Raw genomic sequence first — 26,207 nt, forward strand, 5'->3', positions numbered from 1 at the left:
TGCACCCTTAGCTCTCTGCCCACTTCAGGAGAGCAGAATTTGAAGTACTGTTGGTTTTAGATTTAACTTTTTGGGCTGACGTGCCTAAAAGTATCAGGTGATGTCTCAGGTCCTATATAAAATAATATCCTTACTAATGCAGCAGTATTATGCCAGAATCACTGCACGTGCATTGCTTGACTAATGCTGTTGGAAGGAGGAAGAAGCAAATGTTATTAAATATAGTTATGTCTAGATTTAGCCTTTATTCCTTTTTCAACTTTTTTTTCTTCCCTTTTTCTTCTATTTGTATTCTCAGACTAATTTTGATGAAGCACAGGTATAACATGTGACTTTATTCCTTCCTGTTCCTTTTTCCACTGCCATTTTACATCACTGGTTGTGCATCAAGATTCTGCAGCTAATATATTCTCCTTAGATGAGAGAAGGGCCTTTGCTTGCAATATTGACACCTTTTTTCCTTCCCCTGGAAAGATCAGTCATTCACCTCTGCTATCAAGGTGATGAAGGGGTGTGTGTTCATTTAGTCAAATCTGTGTTCATAACTCCTGATTTGAGTCTTTAGACTTAACTCTGTGTTAGGGAGTGAAATGAAAAGATTCCTGCATGGAAAAGCCCCACAGAGATAATTGCTGGCATTCCCTTTGCAAGGTAAGTGGGCTCAGGAGGGGTGGAAATTTGTGCTTGCAAAGGAAAATTCCCAGAGATCTTTTCTGGAGGAGGGTTTTAGCCTTCAGAAGGGAGGGTTGTGGGGATCCCTGAGGGTTTTCACAGTTGGTATTGATTGTAGTAGAAAACACTAGTCATGGGCAGTAATACAGATCTATCAAAGAGCTAGATATCCTATATTTAAAAGACAACCTGCAGAGCAGAACAGATGGATGAATTTGGTGATAACTTCTCCTTGTGCTTATGTGCAATTCTTGAGGGCTAAAAATCACCTACAAGAGAGACCATTTTATCCACCTGCTGTGGCAAGTGAGCCCTGATGCAGTTATCCATGTCCCAGGCACTAAGAGTCTTTGTTTTAGAGTGGTAGGAAATGAATAAAAGTGTTACAGCAGGAGTGCCTGCCAATTTTATACACATGTGAAAAAATGCATCTATGGGCAAGTTAAACTGGTCAGGCCACTCCTGATTTCTGCTGGAATTTGCTTCTTATGTTGTCTCATCCTAAAGTTAGCAAAGGCATATTGCTTGTCTTGGTGGATTGTAATGTACTAAAGTGTTTGTGGTGACAGGAGCCAGGTGTAGCTGTGGCAGGGGCTGAGCCATTTTTAGGGCAGGGATTGGGATGGGTGGAAGTGAAGCTTCCTGTTGCCTCTGCCAGCCAGGAATGAGGAGCTCTGTCTGAGGGGGAAGTGTCAGTGAAGAGCTAGTACAACACAGAGCCTTTGCAAGTGGGATGAGAAATTAATGCAGTCTTTGGTTGTCAAGGTCTTTTCGACCATGACAGGCAAAGGGAAAGCGTGGGGGCTCTGTGTTTGGGTCCTTCACTTCCAGCACAGCCACCTCCCTCCCCAGGTCTGAGGCAGAAGAGGAGGATGTGGCTCACTGTATCAATAAATCTCCTCAGTGTGCCCTGCTGTGCCTGCACGTGCCATGGCCAGCACGTGCCACCAGCCATGCCTCGGGTTCTCTCTCCTAAAACAATGTTCAGTGATGCTTTGTGCACATCAGTGTGGGCATGGGCAGAACAGTCCCTCTCTCAAAAACATTCTCTCTAAAACTGGCTCATTCCTACACAGCCAGGCTCTTGTTTTTCAGCAGGAGCAGCTCCCTGACTTCCCCCTGCTCTGGAAACCACGGGGCCCCCAGCTGCCCCACTGTGTGCCAGATGTGCAGTCCTAATGCCCACAGCTCTGAGCAGTGCCTGCTCTGTTCCTGACCCCAGGGCCAGGTGCTGGGAGGGCAGAGGATTGGGAATGCAGCATTTTTCTCCATAGGAGTGCACAGGCAAGGGAGAGTGAATCTTTGGATACTGCTGTGACTTGCAGGCTGACTGTGCTGGATGGCACCACCAGGGACTGGCCTGCTCCTGGGCCTCATGTGGTTTTCCAACCATAACAAGCAAGGCTATCCTGTTTAATGTTACTTCTGAATCATCTGAACTTCTTTTTCTATTGAATTGTTTAGTGAAATATATCCTAAAATGGTTTGGGAGTTCTTGTAATAGGTAGATTTTCTCTTTAAAATAGACCTAGCTGCATGAATAAATATGTGCAGATCTTGTAGACCAGACTAAGCTTACTTTTTATTTTCTCTTTGAGCGTTTAATCCTTTTGGTTTTGCAGTAGCAAGAAAACCCATTTGCTAGCAAAATATCTAATGCAGCATTATACCCTGCAGTCTGCTATAAAAGTTTCCATCCTCTATTGTTTTTAATTTGGGGTCTTTGGGAGCTCACAAGATATAGCTGGGCCTTGTGCCAGTAAAAATAACAGGGATCTCCTCATTAACTGTATTGGCCTCCTCCTTTGTTTGCCAAGATTGGATGACTTGAGTCAAAACAGGAAATGGCTGAATTTAAATCCTGGAACAGATTAACTTTATTGACAGTCAGTGGCAGCATCCTGTGGAGGTTTCCAGTGATGTGACAGCTCCTGGCACGAGTTGGGCAGTGGGCAGCTTCGTTCTCTTGGACCTGTGGGGTCTGGAAGTGCCTTTGCTGCCCTAGGACCTCCCCATCCCTGGGGAGGGCAGGCAGAACCCCTGAAAACCCCCTGAAAACCCCTGAAAACCCCTGAAAACCCTCTCCTCTTAAACCCCCAGGGATTGTGCTGGTGGGACACTTTCATTGGACAAAGCATTTTCTTACCCCAAACAAAGCACACCAAACATGGCAAGTTTAATGAAATGTCACTTCTCAGGTGTTTCTGTTGTATTACAGATGAGGACAAGAGGCACATCCAGACCAGTCTGGAAAGCAAAGCTGTCCCAGTTCCTGCCTTTCCTGAGGACATTGCTGATGCAGGAAAGGGAAGGTAACTCTGCTGCCTGTGCAGTGCTCAGGCTGCTGCTCTTAATTCTAATGAGAATTGAATGCTACCCATTAAACCCTGGTCTCTAACTGAGTTTCCAAGACTCTATAAGTAATAAGTTCTATTGGGTATTTTTTAAGTCTGTCTTCTAGAAATTGTCAGAATATCAATCCACCCCTAATAATCAAGTGCTAATGTGCTTATCCCACAAAGGTCTTTTCCTGCATGATTTGATAAGGGGTCAGTAAAATGGAAGCTGTCTCTAATGCCAGGATGTGCTGGTTAGTTTTTCAAAGTAATTATGGTTTTATTTGTTTAATTTTTGCTATGGAGCAACACTAACAGAATGAACGGTTTGAGGAAACTGCTCATTTCCTGCTGGTGCCAACCTTTGTGTCCAGGGCTCAGCACTCTCCATCAAGGCTTGGTAGGATTTCACGTTGTGCTGACTGGGCAGAAACATCTATGAAAAGCACTCCAGTGAGCAAGCCAGTGACCTCACTCAATATCCATGGACTATGGAGAAGCTTTTAAAATATTCACATATTCATGTATTGCTGTTCCCATCTTATTTGACTTTTTGTCAGCAGAATGAGGAATCATTCTCCACAGGTGGCAGTTGCTCCAGTTAAATATTAATTTTGGGCCTTGACAACACTTGGAAACCTCTTTCAGCTTATTAGTGGGTGTTGTTTAATGAAGGATCCAGAGGCAACAGGCCCTAGGTACTCCTGCTTTGCTGCCACAACACCCACTGGATTTTTTGCAGGAGGTTGGTTAAATCCTGAAAAGCTAGCTTTGTTTTTCTCATTCAGTCTTAAGCAAGGTGTGGCCTGTTCCTTCCTGGGCCATAGCACAGAAATGTCTCTCCCTTCTGCATGGCCCTTGGGCTCTTCTGACACTTCCCAGAAGGGGAAAGTCTGAATAAACCCAGTAGTTGACACACATTGTTTCTATTGAGCTAATTCTGCATCTGAGCAGAACTGAGGTGGTGTTGAATACTGCCTGAGCACCCAAACAGGCACATCATTACCACAGACCTCCTTGTTCAGGCATTTCTCCTCTCCCACAGATCCAGTACACCTACTCTTGAAACCACAGAGCAGAAAATTTTGCCAAAACCGAAGCCAAGACTTCCTGTCCATTTATCTGCATCATACAAGGTAGTACAGGCACAGCCTCTGCACTTTGTTTTGTTACTCCTTGGAGCTTCACACAACCTATACCTGCTGACAGGGGCTCCACAAGCTGCCTGCCCTGGTGTCTCTGCTCAAATAAAGCACATTTTTTCAGTCTTGCCAGTATTTATACACTGATAAGATTTGTATTCTGTTCAGAGATCCAGCATACATGATGTCTCTTCCTCAGAGAGTGACACAGGAACAAGTCCAATTGTGACTGAAACAAACAGCTTTCATTTGTCTGGAAAAGGTAAGTTTTTTGTTCTGTGAGCTATTGGTGCTTTTGTCACTCAACATCAAACACCAAGAGACAAGATGCTTTTCAGTGTGTGTACAAATAAATAACAAAGAATGCCTTGGCATCTAAGAATGGGCTGCCAACACTTTGTGAATTGCAGGCAGGGCAGCAGGGACCAAGGCAGAAAGCAATCTGATGAAACTTCTCCAGGCTCTCAGTATGTACTGAACTAAATGCTTGGCTCTCAGCTCTTTAATCCAGAAGGGGACTTACCCTCCCTTTCCAGCACTGACTGTATAGTGTAGGTTTGGAACATAGCAGATAGCCAGCAGGGAAGTTGTCAAATTGAAAGGGAACCTGCAAACAAATCCACAACTCACAGCAACAGTTTAGAGCTCAGTGGATTTTCTCTGTGCCCTGTTGCAGGGAGAAGGGCTGGGGTTTTCAGGGCTTTCTTCAGGTGGAAGGGAGCTTTCTAGAGTTTGAATATGGAAAAGAGCTAGGAATATATTGATGATTTCTGAAAATTCCCCCTGTGTTCTCTTTGAGAAATTGCAGCCCAGACCTTCCGGGGAGATGGGATGTGATGCAGTGGGACAGGCTCTGAGCATCTGTTGTTGTTGTAGGTCATGGAGTATCTCCAGTGCCCACCAGGCTTTCAGGGGATGCTGTGCCTCAGCCCAGCACTGCAGCTGGAGGAGAAGCTGCTGATGGAGCCACAGAGGGGCCAAAAACTCCAGCCGAGGAAACTTATCCTCCCAGCAAAATACCAGTTAAGAAGAAACCAAGCAGAACCTTGCCCAGGTGTGAGCAGGCTGTGAATCACACGGGGCCAGCAGAGAACAGCCTTGCCAAGGAGGAGGCAGTGGCGAGCCCCAGGGCACTGCCCGCAGAAGGGGAGAGCAGCCGGGCTGGCAAGCAGGGAGTGAACTACACCATCTCATCCATGAGTAACAGGGAGGAGGAGATCGGCCTGGACCGCGAGCACTTCAGGAACCTGAAGAACTTTTGGGAGAAGGGAGCAGCCCCGGGGGCAGGGGGCAGCCCGGGGGCAGAGCCGGGCGGGGCAGGGGCGGACGCTCGGCAGCTCAGGCTGTGCCGCTCGCTCTCCCTGCAGTCCGGGCGAGGCCAGGACGCTGAAGGGCAGCCCGGTGCCTTCAGCAAAACAAGGAGCCCCTACAAAAGGACAGTAACCTTGTCTTCCAGCGAGGAAGAGCCAAGCTATGCCGCCCCAGCAAGGAAGGGCTCCGTTTCTGTCGCTCCCACATCCGCGTGTGCCAAGAGCAAAGGGGGCCTGGTTACAAGGAATGACTCGCTGGGTGAAAGCAACGGGAAGCTGCTGATGCCAGAGGAAGAGAAGGTGGTGCAGCACTGCTCCAAGAAATCCAGGCTGCCAGTGAGAGCACCTTCCATGCAGCTCGAGTCGCCCACCAAGGATGTGTCTGGCAGCACGCTGGGGCCAGCGGTGCCCGTGGAGGAGGAGCTGGTCGTGGCAGCAGAGCGCAAGCCCACAGGGAGGTCCCCGGCGAGCAGGGTGCAGATACTGATCGAGCCTGTGCCCACAGATGGGGAAAGTGAGGATGAGAAAGAGGAAAGGTCTGATTTGGGCACTCAAGACCACATGGAAATAAATGGAGAGCTACCTGAGGAAAAAATGTGCAAGTCTTCAGACCAGCCGACAGCCGGTGAGCCATCTGGAGAGAGAGAGGCTGTTCAGGGAGCAGACTCAGCTGTTTACTCAGGTACTGAGGGCTGTGACCGCACCCTGTGAAATCCAAATACAGAGCCATCCCTAAGCTGGTTTTCTTCCCTTACCCTTCTGCATTTTGCACATTTTCTTCATCTGCCCATTTATCCTATATTGCAATTTGTGCAGAGTTAGCTTGTGTGGAATGTGTTCCACAAACAGCTCTGGAAACACATCTTGTTTAGCCTAGTGAGAGTGCAGAAGGGGACAGTGCCATGTTCCCTTGCTTTCCTCCCCTCTCCCAGCCCCTGGGCCTTACCTGCAAGCAGCTCACCTTGGGACAGCCCTCCACTGCCTACAACACACCACAGGAACTCATTTATTTCATATAATCTGGCAAGATTGTATTTTCTTCAAATGTGGGGCTGGAAGAATTCTTTGTGGTAGAAGAGATAAGTCTAACACAAATAGAAGAAATAAAATGTGAAGCAAAGTGTTTAATAAATACACTGGCTCTTAGAGTACCTTGATATAGCCACTGGCTGTCAGTGCCTAAATGACATTTTGTGTCTTTTTGGAATTCACAAGTTATTAAACTTTAAGCAAAGTGGACTGAAGAAGGAGTCTGTTCTTCCTGGGTTCTGATACCATGTTCTCAGCCATGGTGGTGTCAATAGCATCACCACTTTAGCAGCCTCTTCCTCTGGGTTTGATGGGCTCTTGTAGTGACTATTACTATGAGAAAACGCTATTATTATTTGCAACTCACTTTACATTTGGGCTCTGATTACCCACAGCTCTGCTCTCTTCCTAGCAGACCTATGAAGAGAGAGCATCTTCCCTTCTTTTCCCAAATTTTCTGTCCTCATGTACCTGGATAAGACCTGTTTGAGAGGATTTTCCACAGGCTCATCTGATTTTTATTTTTTAATTGTGTCATTTCTTGGCTTATTTCCTACCTCATGTAACATTCCTATGAAAATCCTGAGTTGCACTTCAGGTCATTGCAAGTATTTTCTTTATGGAATATTTTGGGTTGTGAAAGACATCTAAGATCATTAAGTCCAACCATTTATAGACTCAATCATTCTAGTATTTCTCAGGGCTTTTCCCTTTATTAACTCATTCATTTCAGGATGATATTAGCAGATGGTTCTGTTTCTCTGAAAGCTCTTCATGAGAGTTGGTCCGTCCTGGGGACTGGGTTAATCCAGCATTTGCATTTCCTGACACAGTGTGAAGAGGTTTTCTCAGGGGAGACATCAGAGCACCTGGATGATTGGGAAGCAGCCCTGTGCAGTGTGACTGCAGTGTGCTCGAGGCAGAGGGGCCAGGAGAGGCACACAGACACACAGACACACACACAGGCTTGTTGATGCACTGCCCATTTGTGTTTATTTATTTATTTACCATGTTGATTTGGCTTTTTGTGTATTCCAGAGGAAGATGGGGATCATTCTCCTGCTGCTCAGGCACTGGCCCGAGCAAACAGCATTAATCTTGCCAAGAGCATGGTGAACATTTACACAACCACTGAGAGTGAGTAACATCTTTCTTTCTTCTTTTTTGGTTTACATTTGCTGAAGGTGATATATTATGCCAGTTTTTCATCACCATGCTTCTGTGCATGTACCAGGCTAGGAAAATGACAAATTATTTCATCATCAAATTAGAGAGTTGATACTGCCTAAAATTAAATTCAGAGCCAGGAAATTACAGCTAGATTGATGGTTTGTTACTTCAGCAAAACCACAAGGGCTTCCAAGGGTTGGCAAGAAGCTTGTGCTCATCTCTGCTGTTCCTGCACGAGGCTGTGGGATCTGCTGGCAGCCTGGGGGTTGATCTGAGGTGCCAGAGCTGCTGTCACCTGTGACTCCTGCTCATGAGGCCTCTCCCCTCACCCAGAGCAGAGCCCGTGGCTGGACTGATGTCCCCAGCTGCCAGCTGGGACATGTTTTATGGTGACAGTCTCTCCCTGAGAAACCCAGAGAAGCTGAGGAGAAGGCAACCAAGGAAGCAGCAGCCTGCCTGAAGAAGCCCAAGCCAGCTGCAGCCATGGAAAGCACCTGAGGGAAGGCAGCAGCAGCCTCTGTGCCCAAGAAAGCCAATGACAATCCCCAGAAGGACTGGCAAGCCCAAAGAGACAGCAGCTGAGAGCTTGCCTCAGAGGGAAGGGGTGAGGCCAAGGCTGCCAGGACTGAAATGAGAAGAAGGCAATGCCCAAGGAAAGGTAAAGGTAAAGCCACTTAGAGGCTTTGATTGAACCAGTTTGAGTCCAAGGCTGGTCACGGGAGGGAGGCAGCTTGCTGGCAGGTCCCACTGCACAGCCCTGTGGCTGTGCCCACCCTGGCTGGCACCTTGTGCCAAGCACTGCCCCATCATGAGGTGCCTGATGTGTCAGTGGGCACGCTGGCTCAAAGCTCCAGGCCCCACATTGCTGTCCAGGGACTGCTCTCCACCAAGACAACCAAGACTGCAGCTTCCCCTTATCTAGAGTGTCCTGATTTAGGGCAAATTTGGGACAAAACATAATATCCAGCATAAACAGAACACACAAATGGGGATACAAGCATCATAATATCACCCTAGGACATTGAGCCCCAAAGCTCATCCTTGGAAAGCCTCCTGTAACAGAGTTACAGCTTCATGTTTGCAGTATAGCAAATAGTCTGTGGATGCTATTATTTATTCAAGGTTGGAAATAAAAATAGTAAATATCAAATGAATGGTAAATCAAGAACCTCTTGGGCATTTTGAGCAATGTATCATCATGCCTAAAATGCCAAACAAGTGTGTATATGAACGTGCATGTTCATGGACATATATCTTTCCAAAACAAATTCTTCTGGGATGGAGAAAGTCACCTCTAAGAGAGTTATTGGAAGAAGATAAAGATACAAAAATAAGTTTTAGTTAGACATTTAAGCAGTACAGTAACCATATTTCTATTGATAGGAAACTTTCTAACTTTTTTCTTTTAGATAATCTGGCTATTGTCCACCTCTGTGTCTAGCAGAGTATTTGAGAGGTGTATGCACTGGTGAAATCGTGGGTATAAATATTTTAGTGCTCTTTTCTCCAGGGCAGTGTGCTATGAGCTAAAATGTGAACATGATTGGTTTCTTTGACAAGGAGGCAGGTTTGGGTGGTGTTAGTGTAAGTTCAGTCGACGCAAAGCAGGCGACATCCACGTCCTTGCGCCGATGAGGGAATTAGATGAGCCACTAGAGGGAGTTCCACACTCCCACACCGTGAATGAAAATCGCTGAAAATACTTCAGATGTTAATTAGCAGGTTTTGTCTTGGGGAGGATCAGATCCAATGACAGGTGACACAGAGCAAGTAGGTAGTGCTCCAGTGCCTTCCACAAGCTTTTCCTCCTTCCTTGTGCCCTTTAATCAAAGTGTGACTTGTAATTTCCTGATTCTGACAAGCTATCTTGATGCCTTTTTTTTTGTACCTGCAGCATACAATAAACCTCAATTGATACCACATCAATTTCTTGAACCTGAAAGAGTCAAAGACCTGAGCAGATCCTCTCCCCTCCTGTTGTCTGAGGTGGGTTGATGCCAGAAATGGCTGAAATAATGTTCACAGCATCCCCTGAATGGCAGCTGGTGTCATGAGAATGTTTCTCCTGGAGACCAACAGTACTTGCTTTAGAGCATGCCTTGGTTATGTCATGAATAAATGAGAATGTGCAAACCCAGGGCACGGGGAATATTTCTCTGTCTGCTCTGGGGTGCCCTGACCCCCAGGGGAGCACTGACTTTGGCCCTCATCCATGGAGAAAGTTTCCCAGACTTCAAGATAGACTAGAATCTACAAAAGTGTGAAATAGATTATAGAGAGTAGTGTAGGTGTGTCACTTGGTGAGAAATTTAGGTTTAGGGATTTTTAGTATGTTGTGGATAGAAGCAAGATGGAGGGCACAGGGTGTCATCCTGGGTTTCTTCTTCATCCTTCTTCTTCCTCCTTCTTCTTGGGTTTGGGTGGCATTTTGTAATTGTGCAGAAAAGTCTGCATTGCAGCTCTTTGGGATCAGTTATTGGGTTAAAAGGGAAATAATCCAGGTGTTAGTTCTTAATTGGATAGTTTAGTCTTAAAAGACCTTGGAACAAGACGTAGTTAGCCATTTTGTGCCTTCTAAAGAAAAGCTGCCCAACTCACAGCAGTGAGACTGTTTTACTGGTAAGAAATAATAAACACCTGAGTCCCAACATGAACTACCATCTCAAGTGCCTTCAAGCCAGACCCAGAGAAACCCACAGCTGGAGCCCCCACATGAGAAATGCCTTAAGAGAGAAGCCCCCAGTAGCCAGAGCAGCTGTTCCACCCAGGAGGATGTTGCCCTGTGTGCCAAGCCACGCTGCTGTGTGCCCTTTCCCCGAGCCCAGGCGGGGCATGCAGCTCTGCTTGGAGGCAGTGAGTGATGACGTTCAGCGCTGCTCGGAGGGGATGCCCTGGGGAGGCTCCCTGCACTCTCCTCCAGCTCTCCTAACCTGATCTCTGCTAATGGCACTCTGCTGAGCAGTTCCTTTTTCTCTCCAGCGTTGCAAAGCGCTCCTTGGGCACAGCTTAAAGATGCTTCTTGTTTTCTGAGCAGACGGAGTCAGACACGGCCTCGGAGCTCAGCTTCCAGCTGGGCAGGCACAAGAAGTCCCCCAGCACTGGCAGCCACTCCTCTGACATGGCTTCTGTCTCCTCGGTAGGTCCCGAGCGCGGCGGCTCTGCCCAGGGCTCCTCGGCTGGGTGCAGGGATGCTGCAGGTAGGCAGCTGCTGCTGGTGGGGCCTCCAGAGCAGCCTGCTGCTTTCTGCAGGGTACATTGGTAAAGGAACAGGGGTGATTAATTACTGCCTCAGGTTAAATGCAGGTGCCACCTCACAATAGAGACCCACTGAGTCATGGCTGGTGAAATTCCCCACTGCCAGGGATGGGTGCTCTGGTCCTGGTGGTGCAGAAGGTGGGGAAGGGGTTTCTAGGTGGGAAAATGAGGCACACAGCTGTTAAGGGGCATGTTTGTGGTTCAGGACTGCAGATGAGTACCCTCTGCAAGCTCATCCTTTATCAGCAGATAAGAGGGAACTCAGAGTTGGGCAGAAAAAGCATGTTTTGGAGCTTCAGCTTCTAAGGAAAGCTGAAAAAAGCTGAATGTGTTTAGTTGAGTGTTTTTAAAAGACTCCTTAGAGACAGTATTTGGGGAGGGAGCTGTTAAAAAGTGCTTAAATTTGCTGTATTACTGTTATAGATTTCTCCAAGGAGTATATTTGAAATTTACAGAATATATGTGAAGTAAAGCTGGTCAGGAGAGGTCATGAATGTAGATAAATATGTTAAAAACTTTGGGGCACATGAGTTCTTCACCTAATTTGGAGCATCTGGGAGCTGAAAATGAGTCCAGGTCATGCAAGTGTTCTTGAAAATCTCATTCAGGATTCTCAGCTAGGGTGGGTATCCTGATGTCATGGTAAATGCAGCTCCAAGGATTGACTGGAGATGTTCAGCAGGTTTTTGGAGGTTATAATAAAATTCAGAACCAAAGTAAGTAAGGGAAGACAGAGAAGAATTGAGTTAAATACCAGGAAGGTTTTTTGATAAGTGTTCATGATGGTACCACAGAGAGGTGCCAAGAGGGTTAATGGCTTGCTTTGTAAACAGCATTAGCTTTTATGATATCCTGTCAGGAATCATGAGTGATTGGTGCAAGAGAAAATTATCTCAGCTTTCTGTGGCCGAGCTTGGCTTGTGTTTCATGACTTTCTATCAGTGAAAGACAAAGAGCTGAAGAAAGAAGCCCAAGTTGTCTGGACAAACTGCAGTTTTTTCTGGGAAAGCAAATAACTCCTGGGTGCCTAGCTCCAGATTTGTATCTGGGGAAACCTGATGTTCCTGTGCCTTTGGGGCAAGCACAGGCTGTGTCTGCTGGGGTAGTGGCTCTTCAGAACAGGGTTGTATCTGTTTTGTGCTGCTCCATGACCATTGTGGGTAAGCAACAAGAGAGGAATAGTTCTTCCTGCATTTCTAGTCTGATGGGGTTCTTATTAGCCTGTTTTATAACTGGATTGACAATTGTGTGACTATATCTACCTGAAATAATAAGTTCTTATAATATAGTTCAAGTTCTCTCAATATCTTTCTTTCTTAAAGATAAGATGGGGTCAGGATATCAGTTATTTGTCCTATAAGCATAGGGAAGAGACGTGTGGTTCCCCCAGGAATATCTGAGTTCATTTCCCAAAGTGTTGGGATTTAGGAGTGAAAAATCTTCTGTATTTCTTGAGGATTCTGTGCTTCTAAGTCCTGGTCTGGGATAGCACATCCTTGTGAGTCCCTTATAGGGGTTCCCCAGCCCTGGCTTGCTTGAGAGCAGCCACAGCTGTGGACCCTCTCTGTGTCAAGAGCACCACACTGCACAAGGGCAGGAACTCCAGAGTTTTTTCTCTGGGAATGCATTTCTCAGACTCTCATCTTTGTCCCAAACCGAGTCAGACTGTGCCTGTTGCATGGCACTGACCTTGCTCTTCCCCCTGGCAGGTGAGTGGCAGTGTGCTCAGTGTCTACAGTGGTGACTTTGGGAGTGTGGATGCCCAAGGAACTGTGGAATTTGCTCTGGACTATGATGAGAAGAGCCGGGAGTTCCAGGTGCACGTGTCCCAGTGCAAGGGCTTGGCTGTAGTGGATGACAGGAAAGGCAGAACTGACCCGTGAGTGAGCTTTTAGTGCCTTGTGACTTCTGCATTCCTGAATTCTGTCTTCTGGAGGACTTTTATTTTCTTAAATGTAATGGTTCCTTCCTTCCTGCCAGCTTACTGGAGAGCTTGGCAATGTGGGGCACTATCCAACTGGAGTTTGTTTTCTAGGTATGTTAAAACTTACCTGCTCCCAGACAAAGCCAGGATGGGTAAGAGGAAAACATCAGTGAAGAAGAGGACAGTGAACCCCATTTACAATGAGGTGTTACGGGTAAGAACAAACACACGCTCTGAAAACCTCTGTTGGAGTAGGCACCTCTGTCAGGCAGCTCTGGAAAGATCCTGCCTTCTTGGCCAGATTCTTTGCCTGCCTCCTGCCAGCACTGCACTGCTCTTCCCTGGGAAGAGAGGCCTGGGATGTTCAAGGTTCCTCTGCACCCATCTGTGTGGCACCCAAGATTTCTCTGCCAAAACCACAGATCTTTGGATGCAATAGGGTCCTGCAGTGAGGGCAAGGGCTGTTTGTCCTCCCCCTTCCCTGGCATGCAGTCACAAGGCCCAGGACTGCTAAGAAAGGTCTGCATTATGTGATCATACTCATCAAAGCACAGAGGATTATTTAACAACAGCCAGGCCTGTGGTAATAACTCTTGAAAGAATATTGGTTTTGCCCTGTGATGAATGGAATGCCAGGTTTCCCTGTGCTCAGCAGAAAAACTTTGTCAGGATAGTAGTGTTGCTACAGGACAAAAAAAAAGAGATGTTCAGACTGAAGCCAGTCAATTGGTTGTGCATATGTGTGGGGTGGGTTTGAGTGTCTCAGAGCTTCTTCAACTTTTGAGTGATTTATTTCTGTTTGTGAAAGAAACAGAAGAAAAAACTTGAGCAACCTGACTTCTCTTTCTTTCTCTAGTATAAAATAGAGAAAATGGTATTGCTGATCCAAAAATTAAATCTCTCTGTTTGGCACAATGATCCATTGGGACGTAACAGTTTTTTGGGAGAGATTGAAATAGACTTGGCCAGCTGGGACTGGAGCAACAGGAAACTCAACTGGTACCCGCTGAAGCCCCGGGTGAGTGTCTCAGCTGCAGTCCTGCTTTCCAGCCCAGCCCTGAAGCCTTGAGGGTGGCAGTAGTTCTTCCTGACTCCTCTGAGGTGTTTTGGTGGAGCAGAACAATGTGAACTGCACCAGGGAACACCCCCTGGGCACCTCAGTGCAGCTCAGTGCTCAGAACAATGGCCTTCCCAGGTCTGTTTGGTGTCTGATCTGCAGGGACACTGTCATAAATGAAACCTGACACTAATCACAGCAACTTGGCATGACTTTGCCATTCTCTCCACTCACATGAAAACTTTAAAAAAACCCAGAGTCTTAAAGTCTTAAAAGCAGCAGAGTTCTAGGTGAAGCAGCTGATGTGCTTTGAGAGGTAAATATTCAGTTTGCCACTGTTTGTAAAGCCTGTAAATCTCCCTGTATGCTTCTGGATTCACAGGTCTGATATGAGGTCCCTTTAAAGTAAATAGAGGACATTTATCTTCCAGAACCAAGATGCTTAATTATATCCAGCTGGACATGTCTGGAAGGGCAACCTTGCACTCTGAATCCTCAGGCTTTTGCTTCTGAGAGGCTGAGCTTGAGAACAAACCCACAGAGAAATGACCTGCCCTAACAGTGGGCTGCTCCAGCCATGGAAAATCAGTTTGTCCATTTGTGCTCCTCCACTGAAGTCAGAAGCTGTTTGCCTTGCTGTGTTTCCACAATTCTCCATTAAGTCAGTCACAACCCTTTCCATTTCAGAGCCTTTCTGCTGTTAATGGTGTGGATCATCGAGGAGTGATGAGTTTGTCCATTAAGTATGTCCCCCCTGGAAGCCTAGGTGAGTGTGGTTCATGCATTAAGGGCTACTGCCCAAGTGCAAACATGCAGCTTGCAATGCCTCATCTGCTTAGGGGCTGCTTAAAGAGCAATCTCATCAGAGCAAGGTCTTAGAGATCAGCACAAAGGCAGTGTTTGACAGCACTGCCTGCAGCCTTGCATCTGATTTCCACATCTGGATGTACTGGGGAGAGAGGAAGGGCTCAACCACCTCCAGCTGATGAGCCTGTGGGCACTGTAGGGTGCTGTGATGAGGTAGGAGCAGAGAGCCCATGTTACTGTGGGGCAGGCACAAGGTTGCTTTGGCTCAGCAGCTCCATCTCTTTTCCTGTCTGATACAGCACTGGCAAGTTGTGTCAGGAGCCTCTGCAGCTGCAGCAGTGATGGAGCTGGCTGCAGTGCTGAGATGCCCAGGGAGGGGCAGTGAGCACACAGGAACCATGTGGGTCCCACAGGTCCCTAGAGGAGCCCTGTCATTCTGAGCTGTGGCTCTGGCTGGCATGACAGCTTTTCTCTTCTCATAAACTGCAGGGCCCAGGAATCCTCCCTCTGGTGAAGTTCACATTTGGGTCAAAGACGTCAAGGACCTGCTGCAGTTGCGTCCGTCTGGAGTAGATTCCTTTGTGAAATGGTGAGTGCTGAGCACGGGGCTGCTCCTGCTCTGGGCTGTGCTTCCCACAAAGGCTGTGCTTCCTACTCTGTTCTCAGGCTCACCAAGCTGTGCCTCCATACTGGAACGCCTTTGTGTTGCACTGGGAGTAGTGTAGGGGAGAATTGCCCTTGTTTTTCACCTGTAGGAAAGGCAGGAAAATCCTTGCTGTGATAAAGCTCTTGGTCAATGTTCAGTGCTTCATGCTGTGTGTTTTCTCCTCCCAAAGCTATGTGCTTCCAGACACCAGTAAGAAGAGCTACCAAAAGACCCGAGTCATAAAGAGAGACACAAACCCTGTTTTCAATCACACCATTGTGTACGATGGCTTTCACACGGAGGATCTGAAGGATGCCTGTGTTGAACTCACTGTGTGGGATCATGAGAAGCTTACCAACCATTTCCTTGGAGGAATCAGGCTGGGCCTTGGGACAGGTCAGTATTTTCCTTTGTCTTAACTCAAAACTGTTCCTGTAGTGCTGAGCTACAAGGTAAAGTGGGCAGTTACAGAGTATTTTGCCTTGGAGAGAAGCCAGGGATGGGTGTCTCAGTAACTGGTACCTGCACTGTGTCGTGGATGGAGGGGGCCCTGGTGCCATGGTGACAGCCCTCTGTTCCCACATTTTCTGCCAACATCAGACCTGAGATCTGCCAAAACTCAAGAGGGTTTTCCTGCAGTTTCAGGAGAATAGGCTGAGAAACCAGCATTGTATTGGTGCTCCTCAGGGAAGAGTGCTGAGGGAGAGACTGGAATGTCCCACGGGACAGCACCACCTGGTGCCTGTCCATCCTTGAGGTGCTCTCTGAGACATCTCACAGCGTTGCAGTCGAGGATGAGTGTTCCCTGGGGGACAGGGCTCATGGTAGCTGGCAGGTCTGCCTGGCAGGTGCACTGTGGCTGTTGGATTTGCCTCTATGTTCTCTGTTTTCCACCTCTAATGTCACCAGTGGGTTGTGAGCTCTCCAGAGGGAAGGGGTAACAAGAATAAGACATAAAAATACCAAGATTAGCTGTGATCTAAATTTAGACTTCCCTCTCACTAACAAATAATTGGCACCTAAAGTTTTGGTTAAATTGGAATGGATGTACACATTTTCTGCTATGGTATGTTTGATTCCTAGAGAAACGAAATGAGAATTTTGATGAATACTCTACCTTGTCCACCAGGAAATCTTTTAAGAGGAAAACCAAGTCTTTCAGACTTTTCTTACCATTCAAAAAGATGCAGGAAGGGCTTGAGCCCAATATTGTTTTCCTTGGCAGGTTATGTTTAGGGTTCTTGCATTTTATGGCTTTTGCAGTGACTGCATTCTGAACTCTGGAGTAGAATGGGCATTTGCAAGAAAACAGGAGGTGCTCAGGGTGTAGCTTGCTGAGGGGGAGTCAGCAGCTTTTATGTTGAGACATTGCCTGCAGCAGTTACATCCCATTGAGTGTTTTTGCATGCAGTGGGAACTCTTTGTGTAGCTCCCAAAGTTTGTCATTCCTTTCAGGTTTGAGCTATGGCATCTCTGTGGACTGGATGGACTCCACTCAGGAGGAGGTGGCCTTTTGGCAGGAGATGATGTTGGCTGCCAATGAATGGATCGAGGGACTGCTGCCCCTGCGCTCGCTGGCAGGGAGGAAGAAGCTGAAATAACCCATTGTTGGTGCCATGGAAATGCCCAGTGTGCTCATTAGGAATTAGGAAACTTCCTGCACCGGGGTGAAAGAGACCATCCACAGGGCTGCAAGTGTCAGGGTAATGAGGCAGTTAATGGGCATCACCTTGGAGGTGTTAATGTTCAGTACTAATCCACTCACAGAGGACATGGACCATGCCAAACTGACGCCATACAGGATTTTAACCAAGAAGAAACTTAATTTGCCTTTTTGTTTAATCATTTTGTATTCAGTATATTTGAATTCCATTAAGCTCTGGGAACATTGGCAGAAGGAAAAGGAGATATGGATACTTTGATACTTTTTTTTTTCCCCATTTCTTGTGCCATTTTTCTTCCATGCAGAGATGTAGCTGTACTGAAGCAGCAGCATGGTATTATTCATACTCCCTGCAAGGGGTACACTTTGTACTTGGTGTACAATTGCTCCAAATCACCAGCACAGTTTGAGAATGGGAGCTTTGCATTTGTCACCCGTGATAACACCTCTTTAACATGAGGGAAATTGACTTCCAAGGTGCATCTAAAGAAAGAGGGACTATTTGCAGCAGAAAATGAAGAAACCTGAGGAGGATGACAATGAGGAATTTGATACATTAATTTCTTTGTGCAGGGATGCTTTAGAGATAGTGGGATTTTGGGACTATTTCCCTGGCTTTCCCACAGGCTTCCTCAGAGACCTCAGGAAGGTCTCTTTGTGAAATGAGAGTTTGAGTGCAATATAAACCAAAATGTTTGCCCAAATATAGAATATGGTTACACTGCTAAGGGGCCTTTGCAAGGCCTTGTGTACAGAACATTTCAATATGAACTGATGAGGTGGGAGACAGTGTCACACTGGCCTGGCATCAGGGGTCAGGGGGGAAAGGTCACAGCCACCCTGGGCACAGGAGATACTGGGAGCTAAGGAGGGAGCGAGAGAATGAGCAGGGAGTGCAGTTTCCTGGGGTCTCCTGCATCTCCATCCCTGCTGCCCTTCTCCTCTTCCCTTCACCTGATGCCTGTTAGTGAGTTGTCAGTGGCTGGAATTTCCCTTTTGCCAGTAGCTTGCAAAAAAATCTTTGCATCTGGCACACGGACCGTGGTGGAGTGGTGTTGTGAATACGTTTTGAATTGCAGCTTTGTAATTTCTATTTTGGATGTACATACTGTGATTAAATAGAATGTTTTTCTTTTGTCATCAGTTGGTTGTCTTGTACCTATTTTCACTGTGCTCCAAATAACAAAAAAGCAGAAGAGGTGTTAAATTTTGTTATGTCAAAATGAGGCATTTTTGCCAAAGGGCAAGTGAAATGTCATGAAGAAATAATTTTTATAACTATCCTACTTTAGATTTTGGCTCTCTGATTATTTTGATATTCTTCTTTAATGGATTGATTTTATTTAACTCAAACCTACTGTGAATTTTCAGCTTAGCAAAGATGGTTGTAAATAAATTAATGGAAAAATGTACACTTAGAGTGATAAGATTTTTTCTTTAAATGGAAACATTTGGGATATAATCAGCTTTCATGGGAAAAAAGAAAGAATTAAAGTGGTTTTGCAGTTGGAAAAAGACAATAATTGGAAATGCACCAGACACAGTAATAAAAGCACTAGGAGAGAGAGAGTCCATAGAGCAACAGAATTGAGCAGTGACTGTCTAATGAAGGAGCTGACAGATCTGTTAACATCAGCCCAAAAACACTTTGTAGGGGGTCCAGCCTGACATGTTTTGTTTACCAAGATTTGGACATTTATTACCTTTGTGGGATAAAATAACAATACTGGGCCTAAGCTGAGAGTTTAAAAACAATATGGTCCTTACCTTAGGTGCTGAAGATGTGAATATTTATCCATCAGTGTACCTGACCTGCTGTGAGGAGCCCTGGTGGCAGGGGTGGGGGGTTCAGCTGGAATTGATGTGCACACAGCAGGGGGGGGGCTTGCTGCAGTGAAGTTACAGGACTGCTGCTTTCCTCCCGGTGCTTCCCTGTCCCCAGGGATATTCCTGGGGACAGACTTTCTGCCGGGGCTGGAAAAGTGGGTGGTAGCACCAGGGGCTCTGTCTTGGGTCCAGGTCTCTTCCTGGTGGTTCAGCTGATTCCTCTCCATCATGACAGCAGAGTGAACCCACCTCCTCCTCCTCCTCCTCAGCACTACTGCATGGCAATGCTGCCAGGAGTGCTGGTTGCATCAGTGGAGCTGGAAATGGTTGTTTGTGTGTCAGGAAATTAACAGATTTTTCATTGCTGGTGCCAGGAGGGGACAAAAAGGGGGTCAGTGGGCCAGTTCATCCCAGCAGAGTTACTTTTATGAACTTGGCACGGGACTTTGTGAGACTATTTTTGTATTCAGATTCCATTGAGGATTTTTTTGTTAATCTTTTGCTGGCTTGTTTATTTAAATTAAGCCCTGATTAACTTAAGAAGCTTTCTTTGGCACTTAATAGTTTATCAGAGTAAAAGATTACACTGCCAAACCACACACACTTTTTTTGTCACACAGCTAATTCTGGGGCAGTAAAATTTGCTATGCTCTCTGTTTCACTTACTGCACAGAAAGCACTTTATCATAAAATGACTTAAGGCACATTTATTGCCAGTGTCCTGTGGAGGAGCAGAGGATCTTGTGGGTATAAGGTTAATGGCCTGTTTGCTTGTGGTTTATGATGCTGACATTTGTTATCTGTGAATGCTGAACCTCACAGAGACTCTGGCCTGTAAGTGTGTGCTGCTGGCACAAGAATGGGGCCGTAACTGGTGAAAATAAAAGAGAAAAACATGGAAAGTTTTCTGACTGTATTTACTGGTTCATTGCAGAATGGGTCAAGCAAAGCTGCATGCAAAGAGAGACCCTGTGCTGGCAGAGGATGTGGTTTGTGTCCCTCCTTTCCCTGCACAGGGAGGTGCAGTGCCAGCAGTGGGAGCTGAGGTGGCCCCTGGGCTGGACACAGAAGTGACCCCAGGGAGTGCAGTGCCATCCTTTTAATGTCAAACACAAACCTCAGCACCCACAGGAGAGCTGGCAGCTGCTTTCCATGAGGCTTCTGCATTTGTGAGCCAATGTGCTCTCTTCTAGGTTATGTCTGATTTATGTAACTTCTTATTGGAAATCTTCCAGGATTAAAAGAAAATGGAGAAAAAGCAAAATTCTAGAAAGTATTTCTGCTTTATCAGGCAAATAAAATATGTGGCCTACGGCCATTCAATATGTAATAGGAATAATTACAATATCAGAAACTATTGAAAATAGTTTAGAACCTAAGTAAAGAAGGGAAAGAAAGAATTGTTGAATCTTGAATGAGTGTTTCAGCAGAGATGGAAAGAAGTGGCTGAATTAATTATCCATTACTAAATATTTGCCTAGCTTTATTCTTCACCAAGACAGGGATAAATTGAAGTACTGTAGAGATTTGGAGATAAAAAAAAATGCTGGCTTAATAAACCCTTGTAATAATGTGATCTGTTAAAATTAAAAAATGCTGCATTTTTGCAGGCTTGTTTAGTCAAAAAATTTATCAAACAGACTGGTATATCAAAAACTAAATACATACATTTCTGATCCTGATAACTAAGCATGAGTGCATTCAGCACCAGGTTGGATTATTTGTTTTAGTTGTCTGGTTTGTACTTGAAGATTTTTCATGGCTCAATCCCTTTTCTTTTCCACCTGCTCATTTTGCACCCCTCGGGTGTTAGAGGGGGTGCCTGGGAGCAGATGTCCCTCTAAGCACTGTCACAGAGGTCTTCAGCAGAAATTGGGAAGCTCACTGTGAAGGCCCTTGCAAAATCAGTGCCCAGATTTTGGTCTGTGTCCCTGGAGCTCCCAACAGCATCACTGCTGCATGAGATCCACTGAGAGATCTCCGCACTGGAGAGCCCTTGAAACAGAAATCCCTTCCCACGAGGTCAGCAGGAGCAGCCACTGCTTCCCTGGGGTGCATTTTGGGAGGTTCCTGGAGCTGGTGGCTCTGTCACAAGGAGCAGCTCTTCCAGGGTGAGGTTTGTGGGGCTGCAGGAGGACTCAGAGAGTTTGGAGACAGCAGGACCAGCTCCTGGCCTCTCCTGAGCAGGAGATGGCTCCTTTGGAAAAATGACGTTTGAGCAACAGTGGGCAACTCCAGAGTGGCCAGTCCCACTTTTGGGGTGTTTGCCACCTTCACCCACACCTCTGAACAGGCTGGTTGGTTGGTTGAAGGTGCAAAAACTGAGCATCAGTCTCCAGAAGACCCATGGAGAAATCTCTATAAATGGTTTATATGAGATCTCTTTCTTCTGGGGGAGGGATGGGAATGATGGAGAGCTGGATATGTCTCCTTCAGGAGCCCTGCAGGAGTCTGGCAGCCCCAACCCAGGCTCTTTTTTGTTTTGCATTAATTTCCCATTCACTCAGCTTAAATGCCTCATGTCAGATAGTAAAGTCTGAATGAAGGGTGGAGCTGTCAGCAGGCAGCAGCATCCCAGAAGGAGTGGGAAAACACAAACAGGAGCAGGGGCTGAGCTTGCCAGGTTGGCTGGTCTCAGCAGGTTCATGCCTGAGGGCTCCAGTAAATATTCCTGCTGGAAAGGGGCTGATGTTCAGTCACTGCCCTGCAAGTGACCTGAAATATGTGCTCGCTTAAGCAGACAGATACCTGCTTTTTAAAATGTTGTAAAATCATATTGTGGTTGAACTTGTCTCTGGGCTGTGGCAATTCAGCCTCTGGTGTGGACCCAAACGAGCTAAACCAGCCCTGCTTTAGGAGGAAAGGAAGGAATCCTGTGCATGGAGGATTTCTGTGGGTCAGTTTTCCTTTTTTTCCCCAGCACTTGGCATCCTGTACATTACAAAATGGAAACTATACAACACCACAGAGCCACAAGTCCTACCCCCTGCAGCACCTTAAAGACCCCCACAACTCACCCTTAGCAGGGGTGGCAGGGTGTGATGGAAGGTGCTGAACAGGCTGCTCGTGTGTGTTCCTCTCCTCTGCACACCAGCCTGTGCAGCTGCTGAACCACAGACACTACCAGCAGGAACAGAAATCAGATTTCATGCATCTAACAACCCCTAATGCCATTAGAGTGGTTGTTAACAATCCAAAGTAGCTCTTGAGCTGTAAGCAAGCAGTCTGAACTCTGGACTGGAGGGGAAGCCAGGGAGCTGTTTTCTGGCAATATAAGTAGCTCAGACATCCACTTTATAGCAAGAAAAATCACAATAACCTCGTTCCGTTCCCTCCTCTCTCTCTCCCACCCACCATTACTAATTTATCCTGATTGTAATGGCTTCTATTTGCTCAAAGCAGATCCTGTTCCCTTCCTGGGAAGAACAGCTACAAGGACATAATATTCCCAGAGGAGGATCTGTGCTAGGATTCAGGCAGGCTCAGGCAGATAGAATGATCTCTTGATGGGAGGCCCCTTTTGGATCAGCCAGCCCATGGCCATTCTAATGTGATTGTAATCTGAAATAAGACACCAGGAGCTGCATCTGGAGTGAGCCCTCCCGTGGTAAGGAGCTGCTGTTTAATTTATTGTCACGGGGAAACATTTTGCAAGTGTTTTATGTCTCTTCATAAAGCCCAGCTGAGTTGCTTGTATGTGCCTGCTGATGGGGCTAGAGGAGGCTGTGTCATGGGTGCTGAGGGTGGCTCTGCCACCTGCAGGGATGTGGGGACAACCTCGTCCTCTGTACAGGTGACATCAAGTGGGTGAAACCGTATGTGAGCTCAATCTTGTCCATTCTGGCTGCAAAGCTAACACTGCCCTGGAGCACTGCTACTAACTCAAGAGGATTCTCTGGTTATTTCTGAAGTTTCTCAGTGTTTGCCTTTCTCTCACTTCTCCCTCTGTCATGGATCCTGGCTGGATTTGCAGCCCTGTCTCTGTGCCATGTTCAGCTCCTTGTGAGGAGGTAGAGCCTCCTGCTCAGGGATGGGGCAGCTGAAGCTGTCTGAAACTACTCTGTGCTGGCCCTTTGCTCCTCTGTGGCCAAGGGAGAGAGAAGTGCTGGTGGAGGATGGCTCTTCCCATCAAGCTGAGCGGGATAAATAGCTCTCAAGATGCTCCTGCCTCTCTCAGCTGGGTACAGAAGGAGCTGGGCACCGAGTGCAAGAGAGCCATTTAGGTAATGGGTTCCTCTATTGATGGGGGCCTGTTAATGGAACAGCCAGCATCACTCAGCCAGGACTCACTCTATCAAGCCTGTGTCTGCTTTACTGCTTTTGTTTTGATTCCAGTGTGACACTGGGGAGCAAGTGCAGGATGTAGCTCTGCAGAATGCCCCCCCTGGAGCCCCAGCCAGCATGCCTGGAACTGCCTTGTGGGCAGTGCTCGCTCCCTTGTGCACCAGAGGCATTTTGCTGACAGGGGGGTGTTTGGGGAGGCAGGGCAGACAAGTTTCCTGGGGACAGAGGCTGCCAGTCTGTCAGAGAACTCCACCTCTCCAAAAGGCACAAAAGCCAAGGTGGGACAGGAGCTACCTGCACGTTCCTCCTGGCAGAGCACCCAGCCCTGCCTGCTCTCCCCTCCTGCTGCTGCTGCTGGAGGCTGTAAGGCTGTCACCTCATCACAAAGTCCTAAATGATGCTCCCAGGGCCTCTGTCAGCTGGGCTGTCAGTTCCAGAGCACTGTGTGGTGCCCTTGCCTTAACGCTTGTCTGCACCGCCCTGACTAACTGTGGGCATGGTATAAATAATAAACACTAATAAACACTTAATACCTTCCCTCTGTCCTGGGTTTTAAAGCAGCACACTCAGCCATAGGTCATGGCTGCAATCACATCCCTGTCATCAGTGTAATCTGTCTCCATGTCACATCTGGACAGGCCTAATTTAACAGAGGTGTTTTTTAGAACTAGCTAATAAATTGTTTGCTCTGTGTGGTTCCCAGCCCTGCTCTCAGCGCTCCCATCACCCCGGTGTGTGGCCTGTGACTGTTTTCAGTCTCTGGCCTGTTTTGGAGGGACTTGGGGCTCTGCTGGTGTGCAGTTTGTCTCTGCAGCAGTGAGCAGAGTGTGCACGTGGCTGGGAGGTAACACCTGGCAGGGCCAGGGATGGCAGATTGTGGATGGGGAGCTCACCAGTGTGATGTGATCACTGCACTGTCCCAGGCTGGGGCACAGACACAGGCTGCCTCACAGAGCTCCAGACCTGCAGCGAGGGATTGTGGCTGATTGATTGTTTTTTGTATCCTTGGAAACTGAAAGGGCATTAAAATTGCATGGTGTGTGCAGTGCTGATGCACTCTGCTCCTTGTAGTGCAGCCTTGGGCTGGGAGATGGCTTCAGCCTCCAGATGCCCTGCAAAGGGCACTGCTTTGAGAGAAAAGCTAAGCTGCAGCTGAACACCAAACTGCCTAGAGGGAATACAATCTATTCAGAGGGAATCCAACCAAGGCCAGGTTGGATGAGCCTTTGAGCAGCCTGGTCTAGTGGAAGGTGGCCCTGCACATGGCAGGTGTTTGGAGCTGAGCTTCCCTTCCAACCCAAACCATTCTGTGAAGCACCTTTGTGAATTGCAGTGCTGGGTCCAGGAGGGTGTCTGGCTCTGAGACATCCCTGACCACAGCCCAGCACCTTCTCTGTGGTGTTTCTCACAGCAGAGTTCCTGCCTAAGAGGAGCTGTCTGCCTCCAGACCATCCCACCCCAGCCATAGGGACTGCAGGGGCAGGGGCCAGGCCTAAGGTGCAGTTCCTGCACAGCAACCCCCCACCAACCTGAGGAACAGGGCTTGCAAAAAGCCCCACTATCTGCTCAGGGCTTCCTCATCTAACACTGAAAGGGAGTGAATATCACGGAGACTACAGAGAGCACAGAGTCATTCTCCAGCCTCTGCCTCATTTTGTCTCAGCTTTTATGCCTTAAAATAAATGTACTAAATAAGAAATACTTGCTGCAGTGGCTGATGTCTGGGTGATTGTCACCTAGTGTGCACAGAGCCCTTGGGCAGGGCTGTCACCCACGTTTGCTGTAGCCAGCACAGGGTGTAGGCCAGCACTGCCTACACCAGAGCTGCCCTTGGCTTCCCAGCGTGGTGCTGGCTGCTGGACTGGACCTGCTCGTGGGGTCCCACACGTGCTGCCAGCAGGTGGGAGAGCCCTGGGATCAGCCCTGCCCTCACCTGTGCTCAGGTGGTTCTCAGGCAGCTCTCCCCAGCACCGCCAGCTCTGAGGGGAAAGGGGCTCTCTGGAATTTCCCCCAGGGCCACGGGAAGGAGCACTGAAGGGCTGTTCCCAGTCCTGAGCTGCCATCAGCCCACGAGGGCTGCTCCCAGTGCTGCCACCGGTGCACACACTCTCATGGTGGGTCACCAGCACCTCCTGACCTCAGCCAACAAACCTCATTTCGCACCAGATCTGGGTTACTGTCTCTCAGACACCAGATTTTCCATTTTCTAAACCAGCCCCAGAACAAAGGCTCTCTGTCCCAGGATCTCATTTGCTCCTACCTTCTGATTGCTGCTAATTAATGCCGTGGCTGCCCAGTCAGGCAGTGGGTGTTCATCTTCATGCACGTGTTCACAGAGGATGAACCTCACATCTGCAGCACAGGGTCCTGTGAGCTGATTTGCAGGGGAAGACAGGTACCTGATGCTTCAGGAGTTCCTCTAGCTAGGACAGGATCTGCTGGGCACCTTGGTGCTCTCCTCAGCAATTCACAGTGCTCTGCTGCTCCTTGTCAAAGGTCACGCCAGGAAATGTCAGTGGGCCTTGAGCTGCCCCTGGAGATGCTGCAGGTGGGTGACTCACAGGTGCTACTGAGTGCCCTGTGCCTGCCTGAGCATGGCCAGACCTGTGGAAGAAAGGGAACGGAGCAACTCTGTGTGAGCACATGGGGAGGAGAGAAAAACAGGGAAGAGAAACCACAATTGGTTGTGGGCTTCAACTAATGGGCATGGAGCACTCAGAAATCATTCTGTAAAGTGTACCAGATCCCCACAAAGCCTCACTGGCAATGAGTCACTGGTTAATGTACCACTAACTCGGATTTATAGGTCTAATATTTTTCTGTTGTGCTGTTGCTGTTGCTGTGTAGATTGCTTCATCAATTTTCTTTCCTGTTCTGAGGTACATTAAAGTAGGATCTTTTGGGGTTGTTATTTTTTAATAAATAGATTATATTTCAAAGAATATTGAAAAAGTTCCTTGCCATTTATTCTTCAAGACTTGAAATGGTCTCTGTAATGTCCTAGTCCAATTTACATGGTGGTTAACTGTCTCATGCCTATATAAATGTCCTTTTTCTGAGGACCTAATGAATATAACAGCCACTC

General features: G+C 47.4%; 1 protein-coding gene across 4 annotated transcripts in view; it reads left to right on the forward strand.

Annotated features, from left to right (window-relative positions):
• LOC132333973 (synaptotagmin-like protein 2) overlaps positions 1–18,423 on the forward strand; it is a 35,276-nt gene extending 16,853 nt beyond the window's left edge. The window contains exons 4-17 of one of the 4 annotated variants that reach the window (XM_059859598.1): positions 2,891–2,984; positions 4,054–4,144; positions 4,319–4,412; positions 5,027–6,142; positions 7,528–7,626; positions 9,554–9,645; positions 10,694–10,795; positions 12,624–12,793; positions 12,950–13,052; positions 13,695–13,856; positions 14,583–14,661; positions 15,192–15,291; positions 15,539–15,744; positions 16,804–18,423. In XM_059859598.1, the coding sequence (XP_059715581.1) occupies positions 2,891–2,984; positions 4,054–4,144; positions 4,319–4,412; positions 5,027–6,142; positions 7,528–7,626; positions 9,554–9,645; positions 10,694–10,795; positions 12,624–12,793; positions 12,950–13,052; positions 13,695–13,856; positions 14,583–14,661; positions 15,192–15,291; positions 15,539–15,744; positions 16,804–16,949 (2,654 nt within the window). In that variant the 3' untranslated portion in view covers positions 16,950–18,423. Of the gene's footprint in view, positions 1–2,890; positions 2,985–4,053; positions 4,145–4,318; positions 4,413–5,026; positions 6,143–7,527; positions 7,627–8,017; positions 8,324–9,553; positions 9,646–10,693; positions 10,796–12,623; positions 12,794–12,949; positions 13,053–13,694; positions 13,857–14,582; positions 14,662–15,191; positions 15,292–15,538; positions 15,745–16,803 lie in introns of those variants that run through there. The other 3 variants (XM_059859599.1, XM_059859600.1, XM_059859601.1) reach the window with 3 other exon arrangements.
• Positions 18,424–26,207: the final 7,784 nt, after the last annotated feature.

The sequence above is a fragment of the Haemorhous mexicanus genome, chromosome 14 (assembly GCF_027477595.1).
Source record: "Haemorhous mexicanus isolate bHaeMex1 chromosome 14, bHaeMex1.pri, whole genome shotgun sequence".
Taxonomy (NCBI): Eukaryota; Metazoa; Chordata; class Aves; order Passeriformes; family Fringillidae; genus Haemorhous; species Haemorhous mexicanus.